Source organism: Camponotus vicinus, unplaced genomic scaffold, assembly GCF_025532165.1.
Source record: "Camponotus vicinus isolate PSW18456_S1 unplaced genomic scaffold, iyCamVici1.0 SCAF_3, whole genome shotgun sequence".
In the NCBI taxonomy this organism is placed as follows: Eukaryota; Metazoa; Arthropoda; class Insecta; order Hymenoptera; family Formicidae; genus Camponotus; species Camponotus vicinus.
Window position 1 is genome coordinate 20,375,942 of NW_028141967.1, and position 19,647 is coordinate 20,395,588.

Sequence of the window (19,647 nt, forward strand, 5' to 3'; positions counted from 1 at the left end):
GTTTTAGAATTATAATAGCATTTATCAATCAATAATAAAATTCTATCGATATAAATATATCGAGATTGTAACAAGAATGAGTGCGCCAAATTTGTATTGTAATCATGAACTCTGTCGTCGTTAAACAGTTAAGTGTACCTACATAAAATTTACAGTGCCATAGACAGATATCGGTTTTTTTTTATAGCAAAGTGATAACATGCGTTATCGTTAATGCGATAACGGTTACTCAGATCGGTTACAGCTATTTCATTGGCATATTAAATTGAAACTGTATCTATGGGTAATTCGGGTTCTAATGAAAATGCTCTCGACGAATATACCGAGTTGACATACTTAAGCAAGAGTGACATTCATCAGTAAATGGAAAAATTTAATTTCATACAAATCATTAAAAAGTACGTATGTTAACGAAAAATTTGGAAAACATTATAAAAATGACGTGTATCAAGTATCGAGAATTTTATTAATCCTTTTGTGTGTCACAAACGTTTTTTCTGTTTACAAATATATCTGTCACATTTCAATTTTTATTTTAATTTAATTAATTAATTTTTTTTACAATTTCTACGATTTATAAATTTGTAGGCAATTTGGAACAGAGGTATTCTTAAAAAAAAAAATCTTTATTATCGCTTTTCCATGGAGTAGGTCGACAAGATTCTCCCGCAGATTCGCGTAAGAGAGTTCCGAGAGTTTCACATTATTTAATGTAAAATATATTCCTTTTATTTATATGAATCATTGTAAGCTGAATAACAATATATGCTTAAAACTTTTAGAAAGAATACTGTTCAAAGTTCCAATAGCAAAAAAGAGTTTCGATATTGGATTATCACAGTGTACAAGAGTTTCCGTTTTCTAAACATCGTATATCATACAGCAATAAATCCTTCTTAAACGTTAGCATTTTTTCCTGCAAGTTAGAAATTTACACAAGGCGATGATTAACTGCGACGCGACGAGCTAAACACACACACACAAACTGTTCTTTAAATATTATATAGTCTTCATCAGATCGTCACTTTAATAATTAGCACATTAAAATTAAACTTCAATACTTATTAAAAATTTAATTAAAATTATTATTTCAATATATAGAATTTTAATTAATTTGGACTTTATTTGGATTTTAATTAATTTGGATTGACTTTTCAAAGATTAAGTATGGAGCATCGTCTGCATGTTGCAATACATTTCTCAAAGCAAATGAAAAAGAGAGAGAATTTGCGTACGTGTATAAATCAAGTTTTTACATGATGAAGAAAAGTGATTCTCGAGTGTTTTTATTTATTTACATAGGTTTAATTCAAATATAAAAGAGATAATATAAAATACAGAATACGCGATATTTTCAGTGTAACCCGTTCCGCAACGTGATGTACCGGGTATTCTCGTCAAAACAGGACAGACATTTGAGCTTTGAGGACATTCTCGACTTCTGTTCAGTCTTCTCCGCGAATTGTCCCCAGGGCGTTCGAGCTTTTGAAATTTTTGGTAAGCTCGCAGAAATGCAATTTAATCTACATCCGCAGACTTTTGTGTGCTCGGAATTCTAACTTTCGTCCCAACAAATATTTGCAGTCCACTGTCCTACACGCTCATTAAACATACTCGCGGACAATGCATCGGCCACTAAAAATATAATTACAAAACTCTGTCGTTTACTAAAAAAAAAAGTCTTGATATTATGATACAGTACTTTTCCAAAATACGCGCAAATCTCATCAAATGCACGGAACATCTTCAGCAAAGCAGATCAATGTTTATAAATTAAAGGCTCGACACGTGCAAAAGATTGTCTCTCTTTCAACTTATAAACATCTTAATTTATCGAAAATATTATATAAAAATGTAGTATATAGCTGAAATACTAATACAAATTGTAAATCATCGTCGAGCATTTACATAATAGCGGTCGATGATTTGCAGCCGATTTCGTTAATCAAGATCATTTAGTTTCGCGGGTCGATGTGTCAATTGCTGTGCGGATAGTCAATTGCTGCGTCGCGCTCTTGCAACAATCTGTCTTCAGTTGCGATTCTATTTAAATAAATTGAAGGATTATATAATATGAAATTAACATATAAATATCATTTCGTGTCATTTTCATAATTATATATATATATATATATATATATATATATATATATATATATATGTATGTATATGTATATATATTTATATTTATTTATTTTCTTAGCTATCATTATTTAAATTTCTAATTAAACCTCCCCTTTGTATTTGTAATAAATATCACTTATTTTAATATTGTATAATGTGACATGGCAATGAATCGTACTATACAACATTAATCGCATACTTGCGAAATTCCAATTACATATATATAATCTGGATCATCTGTATCTGTAGTATTTGATTAATATATGTTATTAAAGATATTACGCAAATTTATTAAAAAAGAGAAACCCAAAAGTCAATATATGTGAAGAAATACTGCATTATATGAATATTTTTCACGATACAAATTATAAAAAATTCTTCTTGTCTTCTGTATCTCATTTAGTTTTATCTTTTATGACAAATTTACCTGTCAACATTGCAAGATGCATATAATTCATTGTTTCTAATACATGAATGCAAACAGCGACCATCACTGATTGTCTTTATTTTTAGATTTCGATGGCGACTATCAAGTGTTTCTCGACGATCTGATCGAGGTAGTCCAGAGGCTGGCGGGTTCAGATGAACGCGGACAGATCCGAATCGATCGGCAACGTGCGGAGAACATAGCGCGAATGGTCGGTGTGCATTCCTGCTGTGCGTTCTCGACAAAGGACGGAATCGGGAAGCGATTAATCCTTTTGCCGAAAGCCGCTTTCTGTTGCAACAAATTTCCGGTGGTGGTTGTTGATTTCGCGGCAGAAAGTAGGTGAATTGAAAGGAACTACCTTCCGTGAGGTGAAATTAATTCTGCGAAATTGTACTCGTACGATCTTTAAAACCGGAAATTACTTTTAAAATCATTAATTTCTTTTTTATCCTCCTTTATAGTGAAAAAACAAATTTATTTTTATATTCTCTACTTGAAATCAAGTATTTTTATTTTTCAGTAAAAAATTTTTCCTCTCCAAAATGATAAAAGTTTCTCTTAAAAGGAAGTAAAAAAAGAGAATTAATCTTTAATATAAATTACTGTCTTTCTTTCTTTTTCGACTTGAAAGAATTTCTATCAATTCTTTTTAATTCACTTATTTTTTTACAGGCTCATCAATACAATTTTGATTATAGCAATTTATAATTTTTCCAATAGCACTTGTTCTTTCAGATACTGCGAGAAATAGATCCTTCTGGCACAGGCAGCATTGCACCACAAGAATTTATAATACACTTTCAAGAATGTCAGACTTTGCATACACATTTTAATTCAAAATTTAATAAAATTCTTCATTTCCAACTTTTTCCTAGAGAATATTTCAGTACCTTTGTACAACAAAAATATTTGTACGCGCGCATGTATTATATTTTACTTATTTGAAGAATTGTTTTATTAGAATTTTATTTCAAAAATTGTTACGTCATATCGCAATCATTATTTTACAAAAAACTTTTTTTTTACATTAAATAATTTAATTTAATTTAAATATTTTATGACTATATTTTATTAACTTCTGTGTCATGAAAACATTAATTAGAATTAACAAAAATTAATATTAAAAGCCAATTTAAAATTAATAATGCAAAAAAATGTTTTATTTTATAAAATTAAATTTTATATAAAAATATTATTAATTGAAAATTTTGGTTTAAGAAATTTAAGAAATATGATTTTATTCTTAAATAATCAATTTTTTCCAGCATTTTTTTCTTAAATAATCAATGCAGTTTCTGATCGTAAGTCTTTTCAAAATGATTTCTTGATTCTTATAATTTAAATTATTTTTATAATTTAGACATCACACATTATATCCATACATCTGTACATCATTGAGTTTCTGATTATTACCAGTATCCAGTTTCGATCTCTTTGTCTTCACTTCTTCTTCATTTTCTTTACATGTGAACTAGAAATTGGATTAGGATATTTATCATATTTTGCATGTCCTCCGAAACCATCAAAAGTCATATCATTACCACTGGTAGTTTTCTGAAATATATGTAAAAAGAATTATGAATACTCAAATGTATAAAAATAGGCAAAGAGAATTATATTAAACAAAAATAAAAAAATAATTTACTTGACTTGGTGCATTAAACTTTGATTTTTTGGCAAGTATAGAAGGTACTTTCAAATTGGTATTAGATCTCTCCCTTTTAATACCATGATCTTTCATTGAAAAGAAACCTTGTGATTTTATGTTTCGTGGAGTAATTTCAATACTATCCTGCAACAAATATTAATTTTTAAAATAATGTGATTGATGAAATGCATTGATGTAATAAATTACAGTTTACTTACTGATTCTATAATAATACAACTATCATTCTTTTCGAGTTTTGGAGCATCAACTTCACTCTCGTTCATTATTTCACTAGATTTCACTTTGGGACAGTCTTGTACTTTCAAACTATCTTGCTTCTCTACAGATATTTTACTAGAGGCACATTTACATACACTTGTTTGCATATCAAGAAGCTGATTTTGCAGAACCATCTTTTCACTTTCACAATTAATCAATTGTTTTTCCAACTCTCTAGAAATAATAGTGATATAATGTAACAATATAACCTAGGAAAGACAACTAGAAAGATGATTCTTTAGTTTCAAAAATGTTATGTACTTTCTTTTACTGCATTCTTCTGATAAAGATTTGTTTGTTGCAAAAACTCTCGTTAATTCCTGTTGTAAAGTTTTAACTTTATCTCTTAACTCTCTCTTCTTTTGCAAATCAGTATTCATATTTCTGAAAAATAAATTAATTAAATTATATTAACATATTATTATTTGCATTTATACAATCAATACATATACATATACATATATATATATATATATATATATATATATATATATATATATATATATAACCATACTTTTTCATTATTGTTATATATGTCTTAAGCTTATCAATGTCACAAGTCATCGCTATTATATCATCCACTTCATCCACAGAAGCATCTAACAAAGCCTGCAAACTGTAAAATTCACTTTTAATTGCAAAATTTAACATAACTTATAAATGACATATATATTTTCTCTTTTTCTCTCTCTAAAATCTATAAGAAAATTATTTAAAAAATATATATACTTTTTTAAACTTTCAATATCTTTTTTCAACTGTTTTATCTCATTCTTATAAATGTCTACATTCTGACATTGCTGTTTATAGAATTTAATTTGCTGTTTCAGTGCATGAATCGCACTATTTTTGCCATTTATTTCACTTTCAACATGTTTAACTTCTTGTCTTAAACCAGCTGTTTGCTTCTCCAACTTTTCTTTGATTTCAGTAAGATTATTGATATTTTGGTCCTTCAACTGCAGCTGAAGGGTCAGATTATCAATTTTATACTGTAGAGAAGTGGGATCTTCTACGATGCTATCACTGTTTGAGAAATTGAAATATATCCTGTATATCTTGTTCTCGGTTGTTCTTTCCCTGCATTGCGGACATGTTTTGGATCTTTAAAAAAGTAATAATACGTTACTCTCTACATATATATTATCAATGTTTTAAATACATAAATAATACACAAATATAAATTTTGAAGAATAGAGTAAATATTTCATCAAATAATAGGCAAGAACAGAAAAAAACAAAAAATATAAATGAATACAATTTTTGATAATATCAAAAAATTACCTCTCCAGCCATTGCACCAAACATCCAAAGTGGAAAATATGTCCACATGGTGTGTGGAAAACATCATCGGACGGTACTAATAATTCACTGCAAATCACACATATTATGTTCATTTTATCCGGTTTTGACAATCAAAACTTCTTCCAAATATAAAAATTTGTATCGTAGTAAACCGATGATACGAGAAAGATAAGGCTCTCGATATATTTTGATGAATATTAAGTCATCGTGAATTTTTGCTTCGCACTATCCACAAACTGTGAAGAAAACGTTAAAATTGTATGTACAATGATACAAATTTAAAAAAAAGAGATTTGTGGTTTTATCAGCTGTGAGAGGCAAACAATATTGCGCCAAAACATTGAAACTTTTAAGTAATGCCATCTGTGGTGTATATTTCTCATCATTAGATACCGTTTAAACTTTTCAGAGCATGGTAATATATCGATGAAGTACTGTTAAAGATTTTCGGTCGATAAATCTTAAAATTCTGGCATGCACGATCATCAATGATATACTATTGAAGATTATCAGTCTTGCTTCCTCATTTAATTGGATGCATTAATGTGCACTGATGTACTAGTGCATTCAATCGAATTCGTTGATAGTTTGAAAAATCCGCTGTGCATTAAGGAAATATAATGTTCGTTCAGGAAATAGAACAACTAAAATATAAGCGAAGAAACACGTGCCACATACTATAATGTCTTTTTTATATCTTTATAGACATCTTTTCGTTTTGTCGAAAAGATAACTTAAAAAAGACGTCTTTTCGTTACCTTTTAGTATAATGTGTGGGTATATACGTAAAACATTGTGAACATTATACTATATAAGTATGCAAAATGCGCATTTATATATAATTATATGTAATAATTATTGCATCTATCTCTGTATTCTATCATTTATAATTATACATATTTTTGCACAATTATATATAGTTTTGCACAATTATATTCAATTCTGCATGAGTATACGAAAAAAACCGGATTTTCACCGGGAAAGAAGTAATAACCATAGTTGATAACAACAAAAATGCGGTTGCACGAGAAAGAAAATTATTACATCGATATATGTACGTGTAAGCCTGTAAAATATTAAAATAATAATATAATTTAAACATAAATAAATAAAACATTATTAATAAAAATAAATGTAAATAATATGTAAATATAAATAATAATATAAATAAAAAAATTTAATTATTTAGTAATAATATATATGTATAATTTTTTTTTAATATTAATAATAACTTGTTATATAAAAATATTAGTGTTATATATTTTTTTCAATATTACTATTAATTTAATTGCTATTAATTTATTTTTCAATATTACTATTAATTTTTCTTTCATTATTACTATAAATTTTAAAATATATTAAAAAGACATACGTATATACATATCACATATATCGTATTTATTTATTTGTGTGTATATCTTATTACAATTTTGTTTTTTTTTAATTATTTTTAAAATGATCCTAATACCATTGCAAATATCGTAAATTCTAATGAAATGCTTTCTTTAATACAAAACTTTCACATTTTTTAAAGAAAGTAATTATTCTGAAATAATTATTTTATTTCCTTCATAATGCAATGGATATACTTTACAATATATTTACAATATTTACATGAATATAATCGTAAATGATGCTAAATGTCCCTGTAGATGTGTACTTACTTATAATTATAATAATTAAACAATGAAATACGTATAACTAGAATATTTTATGTATCACTGGTCATCATAATGATAAAACATGTACTGTTCATCTATTATTATTATTTCAGATAATTCTATAAACAAATGTAATAATCAAAAATCGTTCATAAAGATAATTTTATAGTTTCTTCATAGCACTATCAATATTTAATAAGATAATTTTAAGATCGTACAAAAGGATGTCACAACATTATTAAAATTAATAATAATATGTAAAGGAGAGAGAGAGAGAAAAGAGTGCAATGTCCAATGTTTACACTGAATTCTTTAGTGGGAAAGAATTTCATTAACAAAAAATTTCTATCTTCAAGAGATTCACACAAATTTAAGAATAAATTTTGTAGAAATTATATTGAAACACTAACTCATTACATCATTCACAGCTTGGAATCGTCTTCTTGTTTGCAAGAAGAATCAATTTTGACACTTCGCGCAGTCTTCCGCTCTTCTAGATTTCTCAAGTTCGGCGAGCTTGAGCTGGTACGACTCATCATCGTGCCTATTACGGGTACGTTATCAGTAGTTCTTCTGCGAAATTTTAATGCTTTGCCGGATAATTTTGGCCATTGGATGCTCTTTTTCTTTTTAGAATCGCTAATCGATTGGTTTCTTTTTATCAGATACTTCGGACTACTCGCACGACTCGGTTCGTCGCCGATTACGGGCATATCAATTGGTTCTGGAATCTGTGAGTGCTGGTAAGAGTCATCACGCTGATGCGGAGAACCAGAGTTATTGTATTCTTCCTTGTCGCAGTCGCAGATGTCTGGCACGTCATGCAGCTTCTCCTCGGTGAACGCCGAGTTTACAACACCCTCCTGACTTTTGTTGCTCTGCGACGAGATGCTCGGTTGCCGTCCCTCGGAATCATCTATGGAAGATTGACGGAAACTCTTGAACGAATCCTTTCTCCAAGGATTTCCCTCTTCGATCGGCATGGAGACCGGTGCGGAATGCGAGATATTCACCGTGCTCGGCCAAGGATGATATATTACTGGGTTATTGTTAGACAACTTTGTTAACGTCGGGAAAAAGGGTTTCCCGGTGCGAGACGCCGAGCCCTTCGCCAGAGCTGAGAATTTCCTGACTGCCGTTATGACGTGCCGTTGTTCCATTTCGATCGGTTGCTCTTGCCCATCCAGCTGCACAACCGTTTCGGAACAATTGCCAGCCATCTTCGTAAGTGTTGCGGACCCACTGATCTGGCTGAAACAAACGAGTCTAACTTAATAGAGTTCCTGTATCGCGTCATTTCGAAAGTTCCTGAAACGGAATTCTTTTTTTATATTTATTTATTTATTTTCACTCATATTTCAAGAACACAGTTTTTTAAACATATTTTTTATAATTGACTGGAAAGAGAACACGATGAATTTATAAGACTTTATGATTAAAATAACTACAATTATTTATTTTATTATAATTATGATATATCGGCGTGCGTCTTAATTATAGTTATACAATCGTTTTGAAACAATTGTGAGCTATCTTCGCAACCTTACCGCTTTTCGTTTACCGGACTCTCGTTTGGATTTGCTAAACTGACAGTGGAAGTGCGAGGTGTCGGAATATTCTTACATTCCTCTTCCTCCTCTAAAATTTCGGGCAGGAACATCATCTGTTTTTCTTCAGGCACCCTAAACAATCAATAATAATCAATCATTCCAAAACAATTTTTAATATGAAGCTGTATTTCCTGATTTTTCAAGACAAAATTTCCATGAGAATGTGCAAAGCATGTTGGAAGAGAAAGAGAAAGAGAGAGAGAGAGGAACAACTTTATATTAAAATCAATGTGATTTTAGTTTCAATTATCGTTGTAAATAGCACATACGAAATACTAACGTCATATTTGCCACGCTACCGCGATAAGTTTTCTTCTTGTACGCCGCAGCCGCTTCCGTATATGGCAGGCTCACATTTTCAAAGTCGTAATAAATGTCCTTGACGAGCGGCGGGCAGCGGCTCATCAGCGTGTCCACCCCGAGGTACGATACCTAGCGTTCGCATATAAATATAATTATGTCTTAAAATACGATATCCCGAAAATAAATTTGAATCAGTTTCTACCTTGATATGACGATCGATCAGCCAGTTCAACTCAAAATCCTCGTCGTCGTCTCCGAACGGATTTATCAGCTGTTCGGCTACCTTCAATAGTCCCATAAAGAAAAAGAACTGCAGAATCGTGAAGATCGGCAGATATTTATCTATTTTTAATTGAAATTGCTTTTCGACACCGTCAATGTATTGTCGACCGATCAAAGCGACCGCAAAGAAGCTATAAGTAGCGAGGGTCACTACCTGGGTATACACCAATGGAATAGACACCCAGTCGTAGCTCCATAGGAGACCGCATTTGGTCCGGAACTCGCTGAATTCCTGCAAAATTGATATGTTTTCGTTATCGAAAAAATGATTAATTAATCTTGGATTAATTAATTGATTCATTAAAATATTTGAACAATTAAATACTCAATAATTATCACGTCATTAAAAAAATTTAATTATGAGATTGAAAGTATAAATAAGATATTGATTCAATTGTTAAATAGAAAAAAATTTGCTTTTAAATCTTTATGACATACGTCATACTCGCTGATTAAGTTTATCGTGCATATTAAAATTGACTTGTTTGTAACGTGCAAACGCATAATGTGTTTGAGACACGTGTGCCTAATCGCGAAAAATAAAAACGTGGTTGATAAACCGCAACACGTAAGTTTATGACTATTTCTAATCGGCCATATATCGACTCGTCGTCGCAGTAGATGGTTGTAAAACCTAATCGTTCTTACACTGAACGATTGACTTCCTTGGTGTTAAACTTTTATATGATATCATATAAGCGTTTCTAAAAGAAATTTAACACGGCAGAAAGAAACAAAAATGATGAAACAAAAATAATAGGTTCGATACAGTTACGTCTTCAAAAAATTATAATAAATCTTAGATAATTCTATTTGCTTTACCAGTTAAATAAACTACAATAGAAATTAGAAATAATTTTTAACATTAATTTGTTTCATTTTAACATAGAGCACTCATATAGTTATTATAATTTTTATTAATATTTATATAAATCTTTTTTTCTCTTTTGTACTTTATTGCAATAATGAAGGAAATTTACGTCAGTTTATAAAGATATTAAGCAAATAATTAGGAGACACATATAGAGCTCACATTCGCACCTCCATAATTAACTTTAAACCTTGCGGATCAGGTATCCTGTGATTCTTGCGTGCCTCCTTGAGAAGATTAACGAACCATGTGCTCGGTATCCAATAAGTGTTAAACTCGCTACTCGGCACCGACTGATATAATTCGCGCTCCAACGTGGTCATGAAACCTGCAAGACACTCATTAATTTTTAATCACCAAGAGAACGATGATCGATAGTCCTTTTATTATGATTTACCAGAATCAATAACATGATCAAGAGTAGGAAATCGCCTCTTTACAGCCGAACTGATGGAACGTAGGACAAGTATCAGAGAGAGGTTCAGATAACGCATAAGGGCCCTGCGCAGCATCCGACTGTATTCGTCGTTTCCGCTGACGTAGAGAGCCACGAGATGCATTACTCTGTAGGAGAGAAAAATGAAACAAAAAAATTATACACGCTTTTCTTCTATCGATTCTTTTGGTATTTGTTTCCTGCAAATTCTGTTTTTAAGAGAAACCGAAATATCTAATTTTCTTCATTGTTGAAAAATTAGGAACTTAATTAGAAATTAAAAATGCATTGTATTTAATAACTGCTTTCTCACTTGTCAGGCCACGGTATTGCCTTGTACTGCTTCCACCATCTTTGCGCCACGTAAGATACATAAAATCCGAGCACGAAACTGAGCGGGATCAAAGTGATTAAGGTGTCGCAGTAAATGACAATTTGCTCGAACTCTCTGTAAAGGATTATATATTACAATAATTCTTAAAAAACCACTAGAAAAAATTAACTAAATTAGCTTTGAACGAGATAAATATGTATGATAAGATAATTAAAATAATTAATATAAAAAAGAAATTTTATAGATTTTATAGATATACATATTTATTTAACAACATTTATAAAACAAATTAATTTTTCTCTCATTGCATTCATATATTTATTTATAGTTTATATTTTATTGAATTTTATTGACTAAATCAATAATATATTCTTATTTTCTCTACAATACATTAATATATATTAATATATATAATATGTTTCTAGATTTATATATATATGTATATTTATAATATATGTATGTGTTTAAAATATATCGAAGTGTCCACCTTTTTTGTGCGGCATTAAAAGCATGACGATAAAGTGCGGACAAGATGCCAAAGAGAAGCAAATAAAGTAGCAGTTCTCTGTAGATGAGCTTATACAGAGAACCACGCCACATAAACAGAAGCCTAGTGAATCCACCGCTGGTGGAACTAGCGACCTCATACTGATAAGAGACCGTCATCTTTTATCCATTCAAGAATACCGTACCAATTTCTTCTGGTCGCGAGCACATTGTTACTCATAATTCTTGAAATTTTCGCCTATCGAGCCTAAGAATAAAATTGTACAGTTATAAGCTGCAATAATTATGCAGTTGTAAACTGTTTAGTCATTTAAATATTTTTAAATAAAATTATATAAATATTTGAAGAAATTTCCGAATTATAATATTAAAATTTTTATTAATTATAATTATGTTTATAAATTAATTTATTTTGATAAAAATAAAATTAATTTTTTTATACACTAATTCATATAGAATGGAACAATGGACAAAAGAAATAAACACGCTGACAAAACTTTGTTTTAAATTTTGTTTTAATATAAATATTGGAAAATTTATTTCTAAATACATACATGTTTTTCACCTAAGTAATTTCTAGTTTAAGATAGATCGGCAATTTGCCGAAATGGGTTTGTACTCTAACGCAGAATAATCCATTCCAAGCATTAGCCATTTCCAAATTACTGTAGTATCGAAAGATATCTATTAAAAATAAGCTGTTAAATAATACATATATAATTAACATTTACTGATATATTCTTTTTATATTTTATATATTCTTTATATTTTTATATTTAAAATTTTTATTGTTCAATTACGTACCAACTGTAAATAAATGCTAACTGAATCTTCAGGTATAATAACATTAACACATCAAACAGCTAGAAAAGTCCTGCAATTGATAAATAATCGTTAAAATACACATATCAATTGTGAAAATAATGGTACTTTTTAAGACTTAAAAGTACATACAAAAGTACTAAACATAATTATATACAGGGTGGCCCACGTAAAGTGTTACAAATTTATATCTCGGAAACGAAGCAATTTAGAGAAAAATGTTTCAGACAAAAGTTGTATGGTTTCGAGAGGGACATAAGATGGTGCCACTAGTTTGACCTTGAAGAGTCACCTGAAGGTCACGTGAAGGTCACCTCCAACTTTTTAAACGGGACACCCTATATGCTTTTGCATATTCTTGTAGCTCATCTCGAGAGCTTTCCAAAACGCTATAATTAAGTTAGTTTTCATTAAGTACTTTTCGAGTTATGAGGCTTGAAATCATTTCTTAATTTTACATAAACCATAAAATATCTAGTAAAATATTCATTTTTCGATTATCTTACCTTAATACTTTTATGTACAAAATAATGAGAGGAATCAATTGGTGTAAAGAAAACACATAGTTATTTTTAAGAAAAAAAATGTAATTGTTAATTGCAAATTACATTTTTTTTTTCGAAACAATTGTGGGCCACCCTGTATATGTAGTAATCTAGGAAAGTAAAATATGGTATTGCAATATATATAATTATATTTAATAGTGTCAATACATATACATATACAGGGTTTAGCAAAAGTGTGGAAACCCCTTAATATTTCGAAAAATACGCATTTAAAAAAAAAATGTTTCATACAAAAGTTATAGGGTTTTATGTGGCGCATTACACAGCAACATTATTATGACCTCGAATAGCGTTGTCAAGGTTATGTGAAGGTCACCTCCAACTTTTTAAATGGGACACCCTATATGCTTTTGCATATTCTTGTAACTTATCTCGAGAGCTTTCCAAAACACTATAATTAAGTTAGTTTTCATTAAGTACTTTTCGAGTTATGAGGCTTGAAATCATTTCTTAATTTTACATAAACCATAAAATATCTAATAAAATATTCATTTTTCGATTATCCTACCTTAATACTTTTATGTACAAAATAATGAGAGGAATCAATTGGTGTAAAGAAAAAACATAGTTGTTTTTAAGAAAAAATATGTAATTTGCAATTAACAATTCCATATTTTTTCTTAAAAACAACTGTATGTTTTCTTTACACCAATTGATTCCTCTCATTATTTTGTACATAAAAGTATTAAGGTAAGATAATCGAAAAATGAATATTTTACAAGATATTTTATGGTTTATGTAAAATTAAGAAATGATTTCAAGCCTCATAACTCGGAAAGTACTTAATGAAAACTAACTTAATTATAGTGTTTTGGAAAGCTCTCGAGATAAGCTACAAGAATATGTAAAAGCATATAGGGTGTCCCATTTAAAAAGTTGGAGGTGACCTTCACATAACCTTGACAACGCTATTCGAGGTCATAATAATGTTGCTGTGTAATGCGTCACATAAAACCCTATAACTTTTGTATGAAACATTTTTTTTTTAAATGCGTATTTTTCGAAATATTAAGGGGTTTCCACACTTTTGCTAAACCCTGTATATTGACCACATACATATATTATTAAATATAATTATATATATTGCAATATTATATTTTACTTTGCTAGACTACTGTCCACTAGATAATACGAGTACATGTAGTAACCATTTGTTTTTGTCAGCAAGCTCTTATAGCGCTTTTGTGTATGCCTAATAATGTAGCGAGGTATGTATCGTTGTCGCAGTTTTAGCATGAGTTGTGCCAATAAACAATTAATTTAGCCCACTGTAAAACGCAATTTCACAATTTTTTCACAGATGACATATCGCATGTATATATTACTTTCAGCTTTAATCCTCCAAACCGTGAGACTGTTAAATGGTTTATAATCATTCGAAGTGCCAAACCCGATTGTCTGAGCAAAGCAATTTATCAAGAATAATTCATTTAAGAGAAACGATGATCTTTTCGCGATTCAAGATCATCGCAGTGACATTGGTAATATGCGCGATCGCATCATTCGCTAGAAATATCCGGAATGCTAAACCTCGACTAAAAGCGGAGTAACCGAGGCTTAGATATTGTTTCCGCCTATATTCCAATGCTTTGCCAATAATCAGAGTCATAGTTCAAACATAGCTGTGTAAAAGATTTATCGCGCATTTATTGTATAAAAGATATAAATTTTAAAATTCTATCACTCAGAGATAAAGACTAAGAAATAAAGGCTAAGATAGATAAAGTCATCTCATTATGACATTATGAAACTTTCGCTACTTAACAAACATTTAAACATCATCAGCGAATATAAGGCAAATATAAAGACATTATGAAACTCCCACTAATTAGCAAACATTACTAATTATCAAACTTCATCAGCGAATACGAGATAAATATAAGTTTCACGTGTAAAAAGAAAATTTTTTGTGATTAAGCAATTATTTAATTTATCAGATTAATATTGTATCAATTTCGTTATGACTGCGATTTGGATCTGTATCATTCTTGATGTTTCATATGTGTATTTCGTCATAACTATGAGCTGGACGGAGCTTCAGATTGCATATGACGCCAAAAACGGTTATATACGTCACAAACGAAACGTCATTGCCTAATGATAAATGAATTAAAATTGCCAGGCGTGACTGCATTTTTTTCTGTCGCGGGACGTATCATAAATAATGTCTAATAGCAACTGTCTGTTTCTCGGGAATTGCGCCAGTAATGCGAAGGTAAATATAACTTTGGGCGTCGATGTAACCACGAAGTGTCTGGGTAAACACACGATTTGCACGAGATTTCCGCGCGATCTTTACGGCTGCATTTCAGGATACATTTTGTCCATCGATATCTCGAGGATGCATCCCGAAGTGCAGCCAGAACGATGTAGGCAATTGCCATCGTGTGCTTGGCACCCTAATTATCATCATTTGACTTTTGAAGCTTTTCAAGTATCTAACAGAGAGATAATCTGAGATCTCTTGCAATTTTTACTGTCATCTTTTTATACTATATATAAATTTTAATATTTTATAATATATATAAATATTTTAAAATATATAAAAAAAGAAATTTTATGTTTCACGCGGAAAATATATATAATGATAGAGTGATTGCGCGCAATATATTGTTTTTTTTCCTTTAAAACATTTAGACTTATATCTGACATTATATACTTAAAATATCAATTTAATTCGTAATAATTTTTTTTATTTGATATTTATATTTGCATATATATTTCATGCATGTTTCGAACATAAAAGTTTTCCTAGAATTATTTATATCTATATACTTGTCAAATATATAAATTAGTTTTAAAAATGTACTTGAGATTTATATATAACTGCATCATAATTAAAAATTTTTCATAAATTTGAATAACAATTAGAAATAAAACACAATATTATGATAATCAACACTTTGTTATTTGATTTCTCTCTTAATACGAGTCCAGTAGTAATCACTGAAAAATGATGTAGCGAATCTATAATAAAAGAATTTGTAAATAGCTTGTAATTTAACTATTTCACATCTAAATCAACAGATTAAGGCAAACATATCACGCATTTTTTTTCACGTTTAACGAAATCATCGACACGCGTGGCATTTCTTGGCTAACGAGCTGCATAATATAAAATACGCGAGATATATCGCTTTGCATTTTTGGCTCAAGTTTATTCAATCCCATGAATAAATATGTCTTCGACATAATAACCATCTTACTAGTCATTCATACCTTATAATGCTAATGCATCACAAACACGCTGTTAATAATACACGTATGGAATAACGTCGCCGGATCGTCTGACGGTTGCGTTATATTTCCGCGCGACCTTACCGAAAATACTCACGACAAAAACCACGACCATGGACAAAATGCGGAATTTAGAATTTCTTCTGAAAGAAGGCGCTATCGATTTAAGATCGAATTTATTCAATACAATATTTGTTAGAGACATAATTAAACGAGATTATTATAAATTATATATATAATTTTATAAATACAGTTTTTTAAAATGCTACGTTAATAAATTTTACAAATAAATATTATTAAAAATAAATATTAAATACAAGTATAATATATTATTAAAAATAAATAATTAATTCTCGAGATATGATATCATATCGTATATATAAATAAATTTACTTGTAAAAGTAAATACAGAAAAAAAACATGCGGTTAAGATGCAAATAAAATGTTGGAAATAAAGTGTTTAATAATTCATTTCTTTTAATTACTTTAAAAATAGAAATATGTTTGCCTTAATTTAAATAAAGAAAAGAATCATACTTTTTATAATATTAAATAATAAAAGTGTGTGTATTAATTATTAATTTAATATGCGAAAACAATATAATATTAATTTAAAATGCAAATAGTAGGATTTCAAATTAGAGATTTAATATGTTATAAATTAGCATTAATCAATAATATTAATATCGCGTTAATTCACCATCATATCATTTTCCAGACATTATGTATGAATCTTGTGAAATTAACTACATTTAATTTGTCTGCTATTAATTAAAAATTTAATCTTAATTATTTAATCTTAGCAATAGTAACAAAAAACATCAAATTTTGAATACTAAATTTTGATTCGTTTAACACAAAACATGTGAATATATATTATTATAAATGTTATCCAAATAATATACAAAAATTACTTTTCAAAATTTTATTTATAACTAGCTTATGCAAATTTCTAGCGCATGAACAACGTGCATTTATTGATTTATTTATAACACATAATTGTAAAACCAGACATTACATGTTTAAGTCTTGATCATATTGTATTGATAACAATTGCATGCCAAAAAATAAACATTCTCATATTTATAATTTCGCGGAAGCACATATATAAATTATTAATAAATAAATTTTTTAAAGCTTTTTTGCGTCTAAATATCTTATGCATTCAATCTGATTTTATTACGCAATCCCAAACTTTGTCTCACATATTTTAAACATAATTTACAATATAATTTTAGTATAATTTACGAGTAAATACGTAATTATAATGGCTCTTGATATAGAAATCTGTTTTTCTAATGTCGTGCAAGATACTCTGAAAAATTGAAAACATGATAGTCTGACTCACCGTGTAAAATATTTTATCAATCATAACTAACGTATTTATTATCTTCTTTCTTGCATAAAACCACTTTTCATCGCGCACAATGCAAATATCTGTTTGCCGTTTTCGCATTCGCGCTTTAAATAAAAAAAATTAAACGAGCCGATGTATCACCATCCCTTCCGGTTGTATAATTTACGAAATCAGCTGGCTAAAGTAGCGGCCAATTTGAATATGAGCGACACGAAAATTAATTTGATCTTCATTAGAGGTCATAATTAATCAATGTCACAATTCTTTCGCATTATTAATAATTTCGGAATTCAATCTGAATTTCCTTAATTCTCTTCCTTTGCGGGGACACTTGTCATAAAAATATTTATTTCACTTATCAGAACACTAGAGAACGAGAACTGATCAGAACACTAGAGAAGATTAGAGACTTATTTAACAATATCTTTTTTTTAACATCTTTCAATCATACTTTTTCACATAATAATTCATATACACAGCTTCTAAAATTAATATATGGTTATATCTAGTTGTAAGTACATGCTGTGTCGCTTATAAATCATAGAAAAAAATTGTTGAATTCTAATGTCTCAATAATATTAAAACGATGAAAATATATAATTTGAAATCACAGTTTCGGCAGAAAATTAATAACATTTAAAGTTTCTTCTCTCTACCTGCATATCTTGAATGCACATTTTATCATTCAATAGATATATTCTCTCATTCTCTGTTTAATTGAAAGGTCTTTTCGCAGCTGTCTATCTATAACTTCTCTTACAAAAAGGCGATTTAAATGTTTTAAAGTTCTTCACAAACGTCTGTTAAAGAAGAAACCAATTCGAAGCAAAACAGATTGCACCAGAAGTAATTTCCACCTGACGCGATCGATTACGAGAATCGCGAAGCGATCTCCGAGAATTGTCTCACGGATCAAAAACTTGTCAATGGAAACGAGCAGGGATCGCGATTCGAGATGTATCGAAGGGAGGCATTATCGCGTGGGTGCGCACTTGGCGCTCGTCGATGACGAACTGGTCGCAAGCAAGTGAATCGAAACGCGCGACATACTCTCGTATAGGCGACAGAATATTAAACATTACAGGGGCGCGATCGCGATCCGATGGCAGTTACCCAAGATCTAAAAAGGGCCGAATGTCAAGCTCACGTAAAGCGCGTGAGCTGTTACGGGGGCGTCTAGTGCGAAATCACCCTCAGAGATCAACCCTATCGCTCTAGAGAAATGTATCTTGTCCTTCATCTGTCTCTTCAAGATGATAGATGAGAGAGAAATTAATAAAACTAATTTCCGATCCGTACAATCTAGTCTAAGCGCAAATAATGTCAAGATACGTGTAAGAAACATCCAAGAAGTATCAAAAATATTAGAAAATGTCTTTAAATGTTATTTATAATATTTTTTAAACTCTTGTATCGTCTAAATTAATGAATGCAATCTTCACGATTTCGTGTTTTAAAACATTAATATATAACTGCAAAAGTTAAAATATTATTGGATTAAGTGTTTTTGTGTATATATGTAAATATATAGTAATATTGAATATTTTGTACATAAGAGTACTTAGTTTCATGAGACTTCTATTTTTATGTACATAAATTATTTTTTATTAATCTATTATTAATTATATCTAATATATTAATAAATATTTTTTTATTTTTTACAAATATTCTCGATACTTTATAAATCTAAATTTCTATTTTTGACTTAATCTATGTAAGTATTATTTAAAAAAAAATTTCCGATGCGCCTACGAGAATGCAACTTTCGTCACATAAGACTGTAGCAGTATTTTTTTAAAAGGAATAAAAAGTAGATCGTGGTGCCAACTTGTAACATATTTGTGAACATTAACATCAAATGGAATAGATAACTTA

The 19,647-nt window shown here is 29.6% G+C and overlaps 3 protein-coding genes across 6 annotated transcripts; 1 reads left to right on the forward strand and 2 right to left on the reverse strand.

The window, feature by feature from the left end:
* The first annotated feature begins 279 nt into the window (after window positions 1–279).
* Window positions 280–3,399, forward strand: LOC145967984 (calcium and integrin-binding protein 1). The gene is given in 6 exon segments (XM_083093134.1): window positions 280–398; window positions 603–678; window positions 1,359–1,497; window positions 2,638–2,762; window positions 3,290–3,341; window positions 3,344–3,399. Coding segments are annotated over 6 exon segments (567 nt in total).
* A 293-nt stretch (window positions 3,400–3,692) lies between these two features.
* Nopo (TRAF interacting protein no poles) lies at window positions 3,693–6,132 on the reverse strand. The gene is made up of 7 exons (XM_083093132.1): window positions 5,766–6,132; window positions 5,211–5,585; window positions 4,996–5,097; window positions 4,743–4,865; window positions 4,421–4,655; window positions 4,200–4,346; window positions 3,693–4,108 (listed from the first exon to the last, which is right to left on the reverse strand). The coding sequence occupies exons 1-7, from the start codon at window positions 5,876–5,878 to the stop codon at window positions 3,995–3,997; spliced, it is 1,209 nt and encodes a 402-aa protein (XP_082949258.1). The 5' UTR covers window positions 5,879–6,132; the 3' UTR covers window positions 3,693–3,994.
* Window positions 6,133–7,532: 1,400 nt separating this feature from the next.
* On the reverse strand, window positions 7,533–18,801 carry LOC145969229 (bestrophin-4). 4 transcript variants are annotated; one of them, XM_083095178.1, is made up of 11 exons: window positions 17,764–18,801; window positions 12,595–12,664; window positions 12,345–12,474; window positions 11,771–12,037; window positions 11,263–11,397; window positions 10,911–11,077; window positions 10,684–10,841; window positions 9,563–9,874; window positions 9,338–9,489; window positions 8,995–9,129; window positions 7,533–8,698 (listed from the first exon to the last, which is right to left on the reverse strand). In XM_083095178.1, the coding sequence occupies exons 4-11, from the start codon at window positions 11,947–11,949 to the stop codon at window positions 7,870–7,872; spliced, it is 2,067 nt and encodes a 688-aa protein (XP_082951304.1). In that variant the 5' UTR covers window positions 11,950–12,037; window positions 12,345–12,474; window positions 12,595–12,664; window positions 17,764–18,801; the 3' UTR covers window positions 7,533–7,869. The 4 variants fall into 4 exon arrangements, with proteins under 4 accessions (XP_082951304.1, XP_082951305.1, XP_082951306.1 ...); XM_083095179.1 differs by having other exon boundaries at window positions 12,345–12,488; XM_083095180.1 differs by lacking the exon at window positions 17,764–18,801 and adding an exon at window positions 14,327–15,693.
* Window positions 18,802–19,647: the final 846 nt, after the last annotated feature.

Bases quoted from the DNA above. Each gene is read 5' to 3' on its own strand.
- LOC145969229 (XM_083095178.1), bottom strand. From the start codon at position 11,949: ATGACGGTCTCTTATCAGTATGAGGTCGCTAGTTCCACCAGCGGTGGA. The intron at 10,842-10,910 runs GTAAATCATAAT...AGTGTCTTGCAG, and splicing joins TGATCATGTTATTGATTCTG to GTTTCATGACCACGTTGGAG. The intron at 9,490-9,562 runs GTAGAAACTGAT...TGCGAACGCTAG, and splicing joins TGATCGATCGTCATATCAAG to GTATCGTACCTCGGGGTGGA.
- Nopo (XM_083093132.1), bottom strand. From the start codon at position 5,878: ATGAACATAATATGTGTGATTTGCAGTGAATTATTAGTACCGTCCGAT. The intron at 5,586-5,765 runs GTAATTTTTTGA...ACTTTTTTAAAG, and splicing joins TTGGTGCAATGGCTGGAGAG to ATCCAAAACATGTCCGCAAT. The intron at 4,656-4,742 runs GTACATAACATT...TATTATTTCTAG, and splicing joins GAAGAATGCAGTAAAAGAAA to AGAGTTGGAAAAACAATTGA.